This window comes from Clavispora lusitaniae (genome assembly GCF_014636115.1).
Source record: "Clavispora lusitaniae strain FDAARGOS_655 chromosome Unknown tig00000003_pilon, whole genome shotgun sequence".
In the NCBI taxonomy this organism is placed as follows: Eukaryota; Fungi; Ascomycota; class Pichiomycetes; order Serinales; family Metschnikowiaceae; genus Clavispora; species Clavispora lusitaniae.
This window is the reverse complement of record NW_027093975.1, coordinates 15001-31666: the sequence shown is the minus strand read 5'-3', so window position 1 is coordinate 31666 and position 16666 is coordinate 15001. Positions and strand designations below refer to the sequence as shown.

Genomic DNA, 16666 nt, shown 5'->3' with positions numbered 1-16666 from the left:
AATCCAATACAGAAAAGAAAAAGAACACTTACAGACACTGAAATAAATCCATACATGTCAAACCAGAACCCCAGCCCATATTATCCCCTGTCTCAAGCGGCGAGGTATCACACAATTCCTCCCAAAACAGATGTATCTAACACGAACTACCAAAACTCAGCTCAACTTCTTCACCAGCCCATTCCGCCCATAGTATTCAATTATGATTATCGTCCTGCCTCTGGCCCAGCCAACCACCCTTACCTGAGCCCTTTGCCTGTTTCGGAACAACAAATGCGCAAGACCCATGTTCCCAACTCTATTCCTCTCATTTTCAACCCTCTTGGTCAGGCACAGCGTCCTTTCACGCAGCAAAACTCTTATTCAATTCCGTACGCACCGGTGTCCAACCCCTCCCCAATGTACTTTATGCCACAAGCCCCGGTTTATCAACATGGCCGAGTTGTGGGTGAAGATCGTTACATTGGAAATTCTACACGGCCAGTAGTGAACGATAGATATGTATCTGGATCTAAACTCGCTGACGGTGCTACAAATATTCCCTTCCAAAGAGTCCAAACTTATCAAGAATCTCATGGCATGATGCCCACTAACGTCACGCCTCTTTCTGTTGTAACCACAGATATGAATGGTTCTCATTCCGCAGGAAATCCTTCTCCAGTTGAAAATGACGTGAAGAACTATATCCCCACTAAAACCAAGAAAAACTCTCGTCCGAAAATCAACAAGATTGTGAGCGAGAAAAAGAAGTCCAAAAAGACGGGATTGAAGAAACAGCGCTTAGATCTCTGCGAGCACAGTAATGACGAAATTTTTACAAAGTTTCTGGAAGTATTGGCTATCAAGGTCGACCGTGTCGATATTGCTAAAGCTTACAGCTATATTATTGAAGATGAATTAGAGCAAAAGCTCTTTGACTTGTTTGTTAACAAACTCACTCTCTTCATCGATGTCTTCTTGCCCGAAGACCGTTTCCAGAAAGTTATCTCCGAATTAGCTCTTTATGATGAAACGCGAATGATTTTGGACTCCATTTTCTGCTTGAGTTCGCTCATTTTTCAACGCATGAACCCAGAGGCTATTGACCCATTATGCCCACTTAAATACTATCAGAGGACAGTCAACTCCATCAGATATCATTTGAGTCTTCCTGAAGTTGAATATCAAGGAAGCGGTATTTTGGCCCGTTGTTTGATCAGCACAAACCTTCTTTGCATTTACGAGTTGTTTTTCGTGGCCATTGATAGTACCTATATCAAGGGCGCAGGTAGTATACTTCTGTCCATATTGTCCAAGTGGAATAAGTCAGAGAGTCTCCTCAAAGTGTCTCCATTCTATAATACTTGTTTTTGGGCTATGTTTGTATGTGACTTAGTGTTGTCGTTAAAATTGGAAGCGCGGAGCACATACTCTTTAGAAAAGATGTGGAGACAAATGGAACCTCTGTTTTTCCAAACGTTCGACGAGTACCCTGTTGACTCTGAAGAGGCTTCTGTATCTGAAGTCACCCATAGCAATTTCTTGGTATCGAGAAAGACAACAACCTGGTGGCAGCATAAGATTATGCTATTGTTATGTGATATCACAGAGTATCTAAATGCATCGGAAGTAAGCACCAAACATGACTTTGAGGCGAATAGAAGATTTGATCGGTGGAAGTCGCTCAATCTTCAGTTGGAAGAGTTTGAGAAAAACATGCCCGTCTACTTGAAACCACTCATTTACAAGCCAGCCAGTGGGGACCGCCTTTTTCCTCTTATTTACTTCAAAGATGAACAGACAGCTATAGTGACACTTAACTACAAACTTGCCAAGTTGACTCTTCATGTGGCGTTGTGCCGGAACACTGTTGGTCAAAATAAGGAACTAGTGCAACAGGAGATCAAAAAATATGCCACCAACTACAGAGAGAAATTATCCAAAGACGTGGTTGGAATAATGCAGACTTATGACTCTAACCAAAAAATTTGGCCTGTGAACATCCATGCATTGCGTCAAGCAGCAAAGTACATTGACAAAAGCTCCCCAGATTTTGCTGAGTTAAAGCAGCTCATCATTAAAGTTGCCAACTTCAGCCATGCCGGTTTACACATCAAATCAATGGTTGACGAACAAGCGGAAGACAAATAACGGTAAATTACGAGTATAATGTATAACGTGCTAGTATTTTTGAGTGTATAACCGAGGAAGAGAAGTGCAAAAACAACTTACACCACCTTTTCTTTCAATTGCAACACCAAAGCAGTTCTGCATGGGATGTAAATGAAGAGAGCATTCGAACGATTGTTCCAATATTCTGGGCTAGTTTTGAAAGTTATTTTGGAGCCAGATTCAGTAGTGTCAACTATTCTGTTGAAACCTCCAAACTGTTCCTCGTCTGAATTGAGGACAATTTGATACTCACCAGGAGTCTCAACACCTAACTTATAATCAGGGAAGGATTCTGTTGGATGGAAATTGAAAATGAATAAGAGTCCATTTCTTTCAAAGACAACGACCTTGTCAATTTCATGTTTCAAGGACACATACGCGGGCTCCGATAACAATATGCCATACTTAGTATCCAAGTGGATCATGGCAGCATCGAACTGAAAAAGAAACTTGTAACGTAACAAATCATCTTTGATCAAATTGAATTGACGCCTAGCGTAGTGGTACGATTCCCCATTTCCTTCTCTGGGGAAGTCCAACCACTCAGGGTGACCAAACTCGTTACCTTCAAAATTGAGATATCCTTCTCCACCCAAGGCAAAAGTGATCAATCTGATCATTTTATGGAGTGCGATACCTCTGGAGACAACTTCCGTCAACGGAGAAAGAACAGACATATTCGTGTACATTTCCTTATCCATGAGCCAGAATGCAAGAGTCTTATCACCCACAAGGGCTTGGTCATGAGACTCGCAATAACTGATACACTTTTCCTTGTACCTCCTGTTTGTCAAGTTAAACACAATGTTACCCAAATCCCACTCATCGTCCAGCAAATGTTTCAAGATCTTAATCCACATATCGGGAATTGCCATCGACAATCTGTAGTCAAAACCAATGCCTCCGGAGGAGATGGGCAAGCACAATGTTGGCATTCCACTCACATCTTCAGCAATAGAAGTGAAGGAGAAGTTGTTCTCTTTAGCACTTAATTCGCCAAGCAAAGTGTGTCCTAACATGAGGTAGGTGATAGCCTCTTCATCAACCAAATCTTGATTGAAGTACTCATTGTAGTCACCACTGAAGCCGTAACTTAAACCATGGTGCTTGTACAACATGCTAGTGACACCATCAAACCTAAACCCATCAAACTTATAGACATCGATAAAGAATTTCAAGTTAGACAACAAGAAGCGCAACGTTTCATAGTTAGAGTAATTGAACAAGCGCGAATCCCACAAATCGTGTGCTCCCCTTGGTCCACCGTGAAACAAATAGTGGTCAGTACCATTGAACATGTTTAAACCATCCTCCACATTCTTTGAACTGTGGGAGTGGACCACATCAAGCAACACACGGATTCCCATGCCATGGGCTACATCAATCAACTCCTTCAAATCTTCAGGAGTTCCAAAACGGGACGATACAGCGAAGAAATTGGTGACCTGATACCCGAAAGAAGCGTAGTATGCATGTTCCATAACTGCCATCAACTGGATTGTATTGTAACCCAATTTGTGAATGATAGGAAGAGTATTTGTCGTGAACTCCTTGTAAGAGGCAATTTTCGGTTCTGGGGACGAGATTCCCACGTGTGCCTCATAGATCTTTAAACCGTCATTTTTAGCAAAAGAAGGTCTCGTGTTTTTGAACTGATAAGCCTCCTCGGGGTTCCAGAAGCGGCCTTCATATAAAGTGCTCTCGGTGGAAGGGGTCACTCTCCGAGCCCAAGGATCAAGACGGAAAATCCGCTCCTGGGAAGGAAGGACCATCGAGATTTTGTAGCGGGAGTTGTGCTCTATAGCATAGTGCCCATTGACAGGAGGAAGAACCAATTTCCACAACCCAAAGTTGTTCACCTTTTCATACTTGTGTGAATCAGTGTTCCAATCGTTAAAGTCACCCACAAGCGAAACCAGCACCACATCCGGAATATATGCTACAGCAACGATATTCTTCGTGCTGGGGTCAGCGTGAACACCGTACTCTTCGTAAGAAGAAGCAAACTTGGCAAGGCTACCTTCCGACTTTTGCAAAGTCTCCAACCATTGCTTGTGCTGCAATTGACGACTGATAAGTGCGTGGGAATAAGGCTCTAACCAAGGATCCAAGTCCAAGGCTCCTTTGATGAGAGATTTGTGATCGGTTATTGACATGACGAGTGGCAAAAAAATACGGGGTAGAAGATGTTTTTCGTTAGCAAACTCGGAATTTTTGGGTCAATTGGAGAAAAAAAGAAGGAGAGGACCGAATTAAAGGGCTCGTATCTCTCTCCATATTTTGCTTCTTCATCATGCACGTCTCCCCACCATGACTGCAGGCAAACCTCGCCCCATGTGTTGGGGATCCATTTCCAGTAAATCCAGAGCCGCATGTCAAGCATTTTATATACCAATGTACAAATGTAGCAAGGAAGTAAATGATAATAGCAAAGCTCTATTTTAAAGCAAATTTCCCGTCGCTACATTGGGTTTTACATGGCCCTTTAGCCAGGAAGGTGGATTTCTCTGCAGCACCCTCTCACGCATATCAGGCACATCACACATTGCCAAAAATCGCACCAGACAATATTTTATTTTGCAATAATAACTACTCATCGTCACGCATGTCTTGTCGGATTCATACATATAGTCTAATAGGCACTAAAGTCAGTAGACCAGGTTTTTACACAACCATCCAAACCGGTGGAAACAAAAGCTCCACTTTTATCTCCGTAGCTCAACCATACCAAGCTTGATACACCAGTCTGGTGCGCTAAAGGAAATTTCAAAACCTTAGATGGCCTTTCCACCGAGTACACAAAAAGTCCACAGTCCAAACCTCCACTAACAATAAACTTCGAATCGGGCGTCCACAGAGCGTCGTTCACTTTACTGTTGTGAAATGCCCATCTTGTAGTCACAGTGCTCTTGTCAGATGTCTTGTACAAAGTGTACTTTCCAGTGTTTTCGGCCACAGCAGCATACTGGCCATCTGGCGAAACCTTGATAAGGGTTGGAGTGGCTCTTAAGGCTGGATACGATCCCGTGTGCTGAATGGTTGGTTTCGTGTCAAATTCCTCCACTGTTTTCGTGGTTTCATTATTAACAAGAATCTTCGACGTGCCAGGAATGGCAGATATACACGAAGAAGGGAAACTTAAGTCAAAGGAGGTCAAAAATTTCAAAGAAGAGTCGTAGGCAGCAATTTGGTTCTCGAATAAAACAACTACTCCGTCTGGTACCGTCACAACTTGCTTAGGCTGGCCGTGCAACTCTGTACTATTCTCGACATGACCATCTTTCCACAGCTTGAGCTTATCATCCCAACCAGCTGAGTAAATCTTGTCGCCCACCGAAATGCTCGAAATGTAATTGCTGTGGCCCTCGTCAAAAGGCTTACTTGTTGGGTCCAATTTTGATTCGGCCACTTTCCATTGTTGGAGCGACCCGTCCGATCCTCCTGTTACCAATGATTCTCCGGTAAGTGCAGCTGCGGTAAATGCACGCTGGTGGCCATAAACAATCTTTTCCGGCGACTTGCCATCGTTTGCAAAGAAGTTCAAGTTTCCATTCAAAGAAAGGGTGAGAATGTGATTCTTAGTAACTGTTACACCAACCTGTTGGTTTTCCACAGAAGCCGGGGATGCCACAACATATGTGTGTTTTTCCTTTTGTGTTTCTGCATCCCACAATTTGCATGTGTTATCAGCAGAACAGGTAACAAAACCCGAGGAGTCAGGCAACCAAGAAACACCGAAAATGCCTCCCTCATGGCCATTTTCGATTTTCTTGATAAAGTCACCAGTTTTTCCGTCATAAACTATGATCGCTCTATCCGAGCCAACACTGACTAACCATTTCCCGTCAGGAGAAAACTTCACTGCTCGGATTGTGTTGGTGTGGTTTCCTCTTACACTTTTATCGAATTTAAATGGAGGCCCAGTAAAAAAAACGAGCGCCTTGTCATCTCCAACTGTGGCGGCCCTGTATGGCCTCTGGGGTTTGATATCAACGCAGTTGATGGTTTCAGAGTGGCCCTGGATCTCACCAATGGAGTTTCCAGAGTCGAAAGTAAAGCAATGGCCAAACTTGTCTTTGCCCTGGCCTACCGCAATAACCCTGCTATTGTCTGCATCCCAAGCAATGGATTTAATTGGACCACTCAAGATTTGGAACTCGCTCTTGACGGCCGGCTGCTCGAAATTTCCGTCCTTGCCGAAAACAGAGGAGTCCCATATCTTCACTTGGCCCGATTCATCACCGGAAGCGACGTAATTTCCGGATGGAGAGAAGGTGGCCACTGTAGTAGGAAATGTATGCTTGGTGAATTGAACAGGCTTCAATTCGGAATCTCTGTCTAACGGGAGAATGATGATGGATTTTCCAGAGGCATAAGCAATTCTATCGTTCACCGCATCGTATGAAATAAAAGTTGAGTTTGCTCTCGTTGTAGCCGGATGAGGAGGATACAATCCGGTTTGGGCAATCATCTTTACAATATGGTTGAAATTAATAGGCGATAAACGATGTAGCGATCAATGTGGCCATGGTGGTGCATACAACGGGCGTTCTGCGCCACGTCCAATTGAGCAAAGACTCCAACATTTCCTTATCATATTCAAGTTCTCAATAAAGACAATGTTTAAAACTCTGACGATTTCCTATCTTTATTCACTAGAACTAGAATTTCTCTCTGGCAATCGCATAATCTTTAAATTTTTTCGGTAAAAATCTAGCAACATTAACCTGATCTGTATCAAAGGGCTTCATTCCGTACACATGTTTCCTTCTTGATGTCTACGATCAGTTGAATTATTCCTCTACTTTCCAACAGTAGGGAATTTCGTACATTGACCTGATCTAACTTTTCCCCTATCTAAATCTCTGAGTGAAGATTCTGTCTACACCTGCTTCATCATACTCAGCCTTGCTGACCCACATTTGGTGGAATGTACCCAATGATGCCAAAACGCTTCCTCCAATCCATGTTTGATTCGTTCTTTCATTTGAGTTTCCAAGGGCATGAAGCCTGATTTTCAACCCTGGGTTGGCATTCAGCAACTCAGTATGAAGGCGCTCTGTCAATTGCGGGATCAATGAAACACCTCCCGTGATAATAATATTATGGGCTATCGATGTTCTCAAATCAATGTCCACAGAAGAGATTGTGTGCGAGATCAACTGGGTCACACCTCTTATCGTTTTGGTAGCTCCATTGTCTGGCGCTGGCGTTGGTGTCGATTGACCAGATTCGTTTTTCTTGCTTCTTTTGATGGGTCTGTAGTCATCGTAGGGGCTGCTGATGTTTAATTCACCGTTATTTGGAGGGTACTTTTCAACAAGCTTCTCATCTTTGAACGGATAGCTTCCTGGATCAAACAATGAGTCGGCGATCTGAAACCTCTCGAAACAAACCTCAATGGACTGGCCTGAGGGAAACTCCATCATGCGCTTCTGGTCGTCTTGTAAGTATTGCTCTTTCATCGTCGCCACATGGCTGGCGTTGCTGCTGTTCAACTTCTTCTCGGGAACTTCTAACAAAAGCTCTTTAAACTCATTGTACATTTTCTGCAGCTGATATTCATCAAAAGATTGAGTTATATCTTCTGGGATATCTCTGGGTGTATAATTTGCTGCCTCGGGGTATACTGTCGCTTTCTTGTCCTTCACTTTATATTTTGGCACAAGCGATAAGTCGGGAAATTTGGAGGTCAACGTATCACGAATCTGGTCGTTCAAGTATTGACCACCATAGTTTGTCTTCATAGAATTTTTGAGCAAGCAGATACCATCAACAACAGGCACAACGCTTACAGAATCGTGGCCCACATCAACCACAAGACAACTCAGTCGCCCTTGTTGAAAGGAAATACATGCGGGTGTTCGAGCAAGGTACAACGCTGGGAAGTTGAAGTTCTCGTAAAATGTTTCCACGAGTTTTTGCCTGTACTCTTTGGTGGTCCATACGGGCTCAGTAATGAGAATGGGTTGTTCTTGATAGTCCAATTTCAACACCTCCTCAAAGTAGTATTTATATTGAGCTATGGCACCTTCCCAGTCATTGATCATGCCGTCCTTGATGATCGGAATGATCTCGGCTCCTGCTCGAGGGTGTTCAATAGCTCCTCCAAAGAGTTTTTTACCGTCTTTGGTTTTGGCGTAGTACGACGGAACAATCACTTTCGGGAAATCGTCCCCAGCATAACCAATTCTGGTATTGAAACTTCCCGCATCTAGAACAATGGCATTGATTTCATCTCCGCCATATACTGTGGCTGAGTTGTTTGCCGACGACATGTTGTGTGTATTTTTCTCTTTAGAACTGCTTTACTCAACCAAACTCGTCTTTGATTTTTAGGCGCGCTCATGATTAGCACGTGACTGTATACATTCTGAATATTCAACATATGATCTAACTACTAAGAATTCAAAGATCTTACAAGATTTTAGCCTCAGCATCAATAAGCTCAACCAAAAATTCGGCCTCCAATCTCTTTCTTCCTTCCTTGACCCAGTCATCGGCCAACTTTCTCGACCAACCCTTCAAATTAGCCACTTCTTCGACGGCAACATCCAACTCTCCTCTAGTCAAGCTGTTCTCCACTCTTGCAATGACAGACTCAATGTCCTTACCATTAGGCTTCGCACCTTTCACTGGCAACAATAATTTGGAGAACAAAATAGAGGACAAGTGACCCAACAAACCAGCGTTAGGAGGCAACAAGGAAGCAGATCTCAACTCGGGGGAAAGTTGCTCCCATGCTGTCAATAGCTGAGGAATGGTCAAAATGGACTGACTGCTTTCACCATCGAGCACAGGCTTCAATTCGGACACGGCCAAAGAGATGACTTCGTCTCCCGATTTCGATGTCACAGACTCCAAGTTTTCAACGTAGCTCTTGTACAGCGTCGCAGGCGAGTCTTCTTTCGTGTCAAACAACAACGACTTCAACTTTGACAAAGAATGTTGAACGGCAGACTTGGAACTGCTTGCGGTGATTTGCTTTTCGAGAGAAGTAGCAAAGGCCTCAATCTCCTCTAATCTAGAGTTGACTGCTTCCAAGTTCTTCAATCTCAGATTTCTCTCTTGGTCAATTTTTTCCTTAACCATGCTCTCAAATCTCTTGGTTTGTTCAACTCTGACCATGGAAGTGGCATTCACGGCAGCTTGGCTAATCGCTTCTCTTGCGGCTTCAACCTCCTTTGTAAGCTTTGCCTTGTACTTGTTTTCCAAATGCGTTTTCTCCTGGTTGAATTCTTCCAACATGTTGCGTGTCATGTCTAATTCCTTCTGGGTGTAGGACGAGAACAATTCGGTCTCGGCAGATTTCAAACGATTCTGGACCTCTTCATCAAAAGATTTGTTGAGCTTATTGAGCTTGGTTGCTAATAAAGTGATGTTGGTATTGATGTTTTTGATCAATGCGTCCTTTTGTGGTCCAATAGAAGAGGCATCAATCAAGCTAATCAAATCATTGAATGACTTGATAGTGGCTCTCACGTGTTCGTCAGCAAAGCTAGCATCCTTTGGCAAAACAATTTTAGGCAACTTCTCGGTAACGTCGCTCACAGTCTCAAACTCAACTGCTCTTTGTAATTGTTCAGCTGGGGTAGAGAGGTGAGAGCTTTTTCCAGTGGCCAATTTCTTTGTTTCCTCTATGAAGTGCTCGCCTTGTTGCTCCCATTTCGAGGTTAGCTCATTAATCTGCTTTTTCGAAGGAAGTTGCACAGACGACGTCAATTTATGCCATGATTGCTCAATGTCTTCGACGCTACCATTCTCAATAAGGTTGATAAGCTGCTCGTAGTAAGGTAACTGTTTGTCAATAACAAAATCCATCACCTTCTCGTTCTTTGTAGCCGCATACAATGTCGCACCGTAAAGAACAGATGTAAGAGCAGCACTCTTCAACAAGAAGCCGGTGAAAGAGAACTTCTTCTTTTGATGCTTCTTTTCCTCTTCTTCATTGTGCTTTTTGACCACTTCTTTCACCACGGGACTTGGTTTGTGTTCGTGGAGTTCTTCTGCCTTAACTGGCTGAGATGTAACGGGTGTACCAGGAGAAGTCTTAGGAGGCAATTGATAATTTCTAGCCGATGAAACTAGGGAGCGGCATGCAATTTTTGTGGAAGAAGCCACAGCCCTTGATTTGACAGCTCCAATCATGCTTAAGGAAGTCAAGTATGTGTTGAGATTTTTTTTAACCAACCATAACGAGTGGTGCGAATGGTGCACGGGTGTGGATCGGCCGGTACCTAAGGTGGTGATTTCAAACATCAGTAAATGCCTACAACATCTAATCTATGAGTGTAATATTTGGAAAATAGGACCATATTTGCTCTTGATCAGACATTTTGAACGTGGCTACATGAATATTTCCTGTAGAGTAGTAGAAACATGTGAGGTTTTATGTAAGCAATCACGAAATACTTAGACCGGTAGTCTATGTCACTGAATTCGTATTTGGCAGTTTGGTCTCGTATGCTATAATTTAATTCTTAAGAAGCAACTTTTAAAAGTAATTTTCAATTGCACTTTAATTACATTAAAAGAGACTTCCCACATTCGGACCACACATGATAACTAGAATCATGGTACTAATAAACCTATGATAGATTGAGAAGATACAGACATTTGACAAACAGGAACTTTGTGGGGGTATATTGGGAAGATCAAATAATGAATGCTCTCATAAGGAAATTGTTATCCTTATTGTGAAGATTTCTTCATGAGCGATGTTTCCAAGGTGTTTTTAATAGTATTCAACATACGTGGGATCGGGGGAAAATTACCGGCAACTACAAGTAGGTTTCTTGGGAAATGGTTACTCGTTTAGTGGAATTCACAAGTAACAACAATACTTATAAGCTTATGGCTTCGTCGGTTATCAGTAATGGATTCTGAGACCCGAATGTTTTTACTTGCTTTTTGTTTAGATGTAATAAGCTTCTCTAAGCTGATAATATAGCTCTAATAAAAGCAACCACTCCTAATAAATTCCATGTTGAGCTAGGCAAATAAGATATTAAATACATCTTTTCTGAGCCAATTCGCAACTCGCTTTGAATAACGTCAACCCCCAAGTCGTTTGCTAGAAAAGTGTCTTTAAGTTTATTCATCTCCTATTTTTGCAATGTGAAGTCTGAAGTGCATTTAAGCCCCACTTTAGGAGAAGCATACAACGAAGGTATAAGTGGATCTTAATGTGGGCCTATTCCTATATCGGCTACTATTTTTAAAACTGTTTTCATTTCGGCCGCCTATGACAAAATTAATTTCAATTGTTAGCTTCCGAAATCTAAGCTATACAGAGGTAACCTTCTTAATTACTAGTTTAAGCACTTACAGATGCCGCGTGTGTATGAGATGAGGAAGATAGAAAATAAAACGAGAATGACGTAGCAGCCAGTAACTGGAACATTTTAATGTAGAACACATACGTGATCAAAAATCAACGTTGTCTTTTTCGGCATATTATGAGGCTCATTAAAGTGAACGCCGTCCTACACTATAAACAGGAGATTACATGTAACACACTTCATCATCATATCTCTGAGACTACCCTCGCTTTTTGAAAACTTCCTTGTATTACCTTTTGCATCAAGGTTTTTATTCTATTATTGTAGAGTGCTATTAATTGGTTTTGCCCAAGTTGAATTTTTTGTTGCTAAGTGTACAAAGTATGCGAATACTACAAAGTTTTTAATTTTCAATTTTATTTTTCTAGTAAAGTATAGAACTTCTCTTCTGGAATATATCATTTATGCATGTTAAGTAGAACATAAAGAATTTTATTTGCTTTCTCATATTCAGAAAACGTCATAACCTTCTTGTTTTTTGGTTAAGCGGGAATTTCATGAGAGAACCCGAATTTGATACTCAAATACATATACTGGCACTCTTTTATGGCAATTACATCTTCTAATCAATTGCATCAAATGCAGACTTCCCTGTTTTATCTTCAATAATCTTACTCTATCAAGAAGTACCCTCGCCGACACTATGGATGGCAACATATTTGGATCTGCCTTAATCCAGCATTTACATTTCTTCTTAAGCGGTGGAAGACATCGATACTCCCAAAAAAAATCTACTCCATAGTTGATTGTTAGTCTGACCAGAACGTATCGGCCGTCTTGGAATTGAACCTTCACCCATATCTTGGTGCAACCGTCACGAAATGAGACATTTTAGGACTCCATATAGATCATTCTATCAATGAAAACAAGGAGTCCAAGAAAGCTTGCTTCTACTTAGATATCAAATGAATGGATTGAAGGTGAAAAAAACGCTAATTTGAGTTTGGAAGCATGCTTTTCTTTTTGTTCCAGTAAGTACTATCCAAGAAGCATGGTACGGCCACGTCTGATAGAGCGGTCATTAATCTTGCGTTGATATTATTGAAATAGATGGGTTTGGATTATTCCCATCAACCGTATCTGTCACGATGTGTGTGTACATCCTCCGTACGTCACTTTGGGGCCTTACATGCCTCAGATTCTTGAACAGAACGCACGAAGTATACTTCTTAATCAATCACTCCTGTGACTCTAATTATGGGGAACGGAAAATAAAAAACAGATCCATACAATCTGTAGCATACTTCGATTTATGTCATCGGCACCTCTTGCAGATTTAGTCGCGCCATCAATCCTTCGAGTACGCGATAGTGCATGAAAAGGAGCCGCATGAAAAGGAGCCGCATGCATGGGAAGCTTTCGGAGGAGTACTTCATTGGTACAAACTGAAGCCAATGCAGAATATTTCATCTGATGTAATGGTAATGTTGAAAGCCACCTCATAACTAAACAGGGAATGCGTTGTACCTGTGGCTATTCGAAGATAAAAAGAAGACGCAGCTGCAGATGTCTCCTGTACCTTTTGAGGATCGAAAGTTATAAATACGATGTTAGTTCCACTAATTGCCGCTCATCAATGCAAGTGAAATATTTCTTAGTTTACCCTATATTCGGTGTCTGTTTGGCAACAATGGCCGGATTATCTCTCGAGGAGGAGGTTGGGCTTCCTCGTGTATCCGGTAGCAAAATGAATGTTGCTGTTGAAAGTCAGGCTGTCCCAGATGTGAAGCTTGAAGTAAACGAAGTGTCAAATGTCCAAGTCATTAATGCCATTGAATACGAAAAAGAAGAGGCACAGGGAACGAGCGAGCCAGTGAACACCCGGGTCATGAATGGAAACAGTGGGTGTGGCATGAAGGAATCTATAACAGATATCATCATGTCACTCTTTTGGTCTGTTATCCAAGCAGATGGTGGTAAAAGGGGAAAAACAGCAAGCTTCTACTGGAAGTTTTATGAAACTTATACTGGCACCCCAGAAAGATCTATCATTGATCAGGCTATAGCCGCCATTAACGCCAAATTGGACGGGAAATGGGAGGAAAACCATTGTATCACCATGTCCAATGAGGCTAATGGTTGGATTGGAACTCTACTTGTTGGACCCAGCAGAGATGCTTGGAAAGCTGATTGCGGAGGAAGATTTAAGGGCAACTGGGACGCGACATCCCAAGCCTTGGAGTGGCCATTTGCAAAAGTTGAGTCTTAATGGGAGTGCCACCCTTTATTTTAATCCTTATGGAGCCTTGTGGTCATCGAAATGTTCTAACCAAATATTTGAGTGTAAATCTCCTCATAATGACTGTAAGCGATAGTACCCCGTTGCATTTTGTGAGCCGCTAGAAGCGAACGTCCAATTTCAGGCCTGCTGGGTTACCATAAGAGAGCTTTGGGAGTTAAAAGGAAAGTAATTATGATTTTCGTTGAATCAGCTAGAGTTACCCTTTACGCACTGAAACTTTTCAAGATAATATTTCAATATGAACCTAATGCAGAGATAAGCCTTTCGGAACAATACCAAGTGTTCGATACACAAAGTCTATAAGTCATCCGTAATTTATTGTCCTTACTAAAAAGAAGGAACTCCGAATTATTATCTAACTTCCTAGAATGTGATATTATTTTAATGTGAAAATCCTTTAATCTGATGCAGCAGTTCTCGAGTACTTTTCGGCAGACCGCATAAATGGGTCAAGGTTACAGCCGAGTTCTTGGAAAAGCGGTTTTTCGACGAGGAAAAATACTTGGACAGTCTGTACCAGCTTTCAAAATTCCCTCTGGGCAGCACATCGCACGAGCACCATTGGTTTTGGTGGCTTTCAAGTCGGGTGTGCTGACGTGTTCCATTTGACGAGCATCCCAATCTCAAGTCCTTGGAAGTGGGCGCATTGGTGATTGTGGAGGCGGACAGGGACAAGGACCTCGGTCGCATTGTCAAGTTAATGTGTCAATGGCCCGCCTCTTGAAGCTCTTGGAGTACTTGGTGCAAGAAGCAGCGTTGAATGAACCCTCGCTTGATAATCTTTCAGTCAAACTGCTTCATCACATGGGGGACCATGGTCCACGCCAAAACCATGCTGCTGGATGCGCTTGTCTTACGCTTCATGCTCCCAAAGCTATATTGGCTTTGGCCCAGCAGAGTGAGCTGCAGCAGATTTTGAATAAGAAACAGGACGAAGAAAAAGCATGTCGGCCTCTTTTGTCCAAAATCATTATCTAACTTCCTAAAAGTGTGATATTATTTTAATGTGGAAATCCTTTAATCTGAGTGGGGGTTGTTTGAGACGTAGGAGGCAATTCATTTTTCTTGAGCCAGGAATTCCATGTGTTTCTATGCTTATTAAAGTGAGCAACATTACCCATGGATGAGCTGGCTATCATCTGCCGATTGTGCTAGTAGCCAAAAGACGAATCTTTTTTGAAGAAGCACAAAAACCTACACAGTTTGTAAGTGGAGTGAATACATCTCTTAGGCTCCATATTCCCTGATGTGTGGCCGCTGCAGTTGTCTGATTAGATCATAAGATTAAGAAGTCACTATTCTCCTTTTGTATGTCAAGTGGTTGTAGAAAGAATGACTCCATAAGCTATTCCAATTACGAATGGGGTATCCTAATTTAGTCGGGTATCGGTATGACGGTATGAGTACAGGCGAGAATACGAGTGTCTACTGTTGCTATGGCTGACATTTTACTGATAAGCTTTGCCGTATGAGATTAGACTCAAACCCCTATTACCACGTCTGTAAGAGGCCTAACTTTTGTATGTGGTTAGACAGGAACAAAGAAGCTCGTAATTGAATATACACCATGACTTAAATTCAGAACCTAACAATAAATAGTTTGTGATACATTAGGAATACAGTTTCAGAATGCGTGTACAGAGAGACGTTAATAAATAGAGAACGGGAGCGTTATATTGTTCCGTTGCTCTGTTGCAGAACCTTAGAGTGTCTTTCTATAGGGCAGGTCCATGCCACGGTTATCTGATCAAGGTTGCACAAATAAACGTAACAAGTCTCTGACCCAGCATGCTTTATTCAGGCCAGGATCAGATATCATGAATGCTAAATTCTGGAGTACTTCAGTGTCAAGGTAAACTTTAGTGTATTTGTACATATCTTTCTATGTGTCTCTCTATCCACATCTTTTATTTCTTTCCTTTTCCAAGCCGGTTAGTTTACTCTGTTATATAATCAAGATACCATGCCCTAGGTATATCACATTCGACATAAGTAGACTTGTCGATTTCCATTAGACTGATGTTGTAATATAATTGGGTACTCTTGCGGACTCGTCGAATTATGTTAATCTAATTAGGAAGAAATATAGAGAACGGTATGTCCTTACGAGAACGTACGAGGAGAGCTTGTAGAAATAGATGCTAATGCATGCCATTCCACAATTCAATCGATCAAACCAGAAACCCTCATAGAAGATTACACAATCACAGACTGGAAGTTCACCTTGATCCCTTGCATAGGACTAAGAGGTGTGGTTCATCGGGCAATAATGCAAACATGATTGCATGCGTTTATGCTGGAGCAAGATGAGGACTCCAAGGTGACACAAGATTCAAATGGGATGATACACCTGCGGTATACTAGCGATAACTAGCTTATGTAGACCTATGTATGCGCCATGAGCAACATTCTACTAGACTTCTCAAGTGATTTACGCCATTGCTGCAAGGACCACTTGCCGGTCGCTATGATGACAGAGGTACAGCCGCGCAGCGGGCCCCCAATCCCTCCGCAACTATATATCCCCGCCACCCCGCCGCCCCGCTCCGTGCGCGCGCTGCCCGCCCCACCAGAACCCGAATCATGGATGTGGTCGCAAACTGCGGCGCCGGCGGCAGCATATCACGCGGCCGCAAAAGAGACTTTCGGTTGCGGCCATATCAAGTGGAAAATACTGTTTCCCGTCCGATCAACGTTAGTCAAGCCACTTAGAGCCACACCGAGTAATGCAGTTGGAGACAATGCGTGAAATTGTGGTGCTGCAATCTTTTTGCTCCCCCGACCGAAGACTCAGGCGCAGCCTGGGTCGCCGGGCGCCTGTAGACTCTGGGCGAAGCCGCCTCACCGGGCGAAGCCTGGTGTTGTATCGCCTGAATTGGCGCCTGTAATTGTATTTGCATCGCCTGACAACTCTGTATTTTTCCCTTCTGTT

At 42.5% G+C, this 16666-nt stretch overlaps 7 protein-coding genes and 1 non-coding gene across 8 annotated transcripts; 3 read left to right on the top strand and 5 right to left on the bottom strand. All coding sequences in view use genetic code 12, as the record gives it.

Annotated features, from left to right (window-relative positions):
• Positions 1-54: 54 nt before the first annotated feature.
• On the top strand, positions 55-2130 carry FOB63_000008 (uncharacterized protein; the record flags this gene model as incomplete). The annotated part of the gene is made up of 1 exon (XM_002618800.2): positions 55-2130. The coding sequence occupies one exon, from the start codon at positions 55-57 to the stop codon at positions 2128-2130; it is 2076 nt and encodes a 691-aa protein (XP_002618846.2).
• Positions 2131-2207: 77 nt separating this feature from the next.
• On the bottom strand, positions 2208-4307 carry GLC3 (1,4-alpha-glucan branching enzyme; the record flags this gene model as incomplete). Its single annotated transcript, XM_002618799.2, has 1 exon — positions 2208-4307. One exon carries the CDS (start codon positions 4305-4307, stop codon positions 2208-2210), a length of 2100 nt encoding a protein of 699 aa, XP_002618845.2.
• Positions 4308-4783: 476 nt separating this feature from the next.
• FOB63_000006 (uncharacterized protein) lies at positions 4784-6622 on the bottom strand (the record flags this gene model as incomplete). The annotated part of the gene is made up of 1 exon (XM_002618798.2): positions 4784-6622. The coding sequence occupies one exon, from the start codon at positions 6620-6622 to the stop codon at positions 4784-4786; it is 1839 nt and encodes a 612-aa protein (XP_002618844.2).
• A 382-nt stretch (positions 6623-7004) lies between these two features.
• Positions 7005-8429, bottom strand: ARP4 (Arp4p; the record flags this gene model as incomplete). Its single annotated transcript, XM_002618797.2, has 1 exon — positions 7005-8429. The coding sequence occupies one exon, from the start codon at positions 8427-8429 to the stop codon at positions 7005-7007; it is 1425 nt and encodes a 474-aa protein (XP_002618843.2).
• Positions 8430-8568: 139 nt separating this feature from the next.
• On the bottom strand, positions 8569-10410 carry MIC60 (uncharacterized protein; the record flags this gene model as incomplete). The annotated part of the gene is made up of 1 exon (XM_002618796.1): positions 8569-10410. The coding sequence occupies one exon, from the start codon at positions 10408-10410 to the stop codon at positions 8569-8571; it is 1842 nt and encodes a 613-aa protein (XP_002618842.1).
• A 2538-nt stretch (positions 10411-12948) lies between these two features.
• FOB63_000003 (uncharacterized protein) lies at positions 12949-13701 on the top strand (the record flags this gene model as incomplete). The annotated part of the gene is made up of 1 exon (XM_066102372.1): positions 12949-13701. One exon carries the CDS (start codon positions 12949-12951, stop codon positions 13699-13701), a length of 753 nt encoding a protein of 250 aa, XP_065958505.1.
• A 741-nt stretch (positions 13702-14442) lies between these two features.
• Positions 14443-14712, top strand: FOB63_000002 (uncharacterized protein; the record flags this gene model as incomplete). Its single annotated transcript, XM_066102289.1, has 1 exon — positions 14443-14712. One exon carries the CDS (start codon positions 14443-14445, stop codon positions 14710-14712), a length of 270 nt encoding a protein of 89 aa, XP_065958504.1.
• A 1673-nt stretch (positions 14713-16385) lies between these two features.
• Positions 16386-16502, bottom strand: FOB63_005721. The gene has a single exon (XR_010715668.1). It is a non-coding gene; the product is annotated as a 5S ribosomal RNA (ribosomal RNA).
• Between the last annotated feature and the right edge of the window lie 164 nt (positions 16503-16666).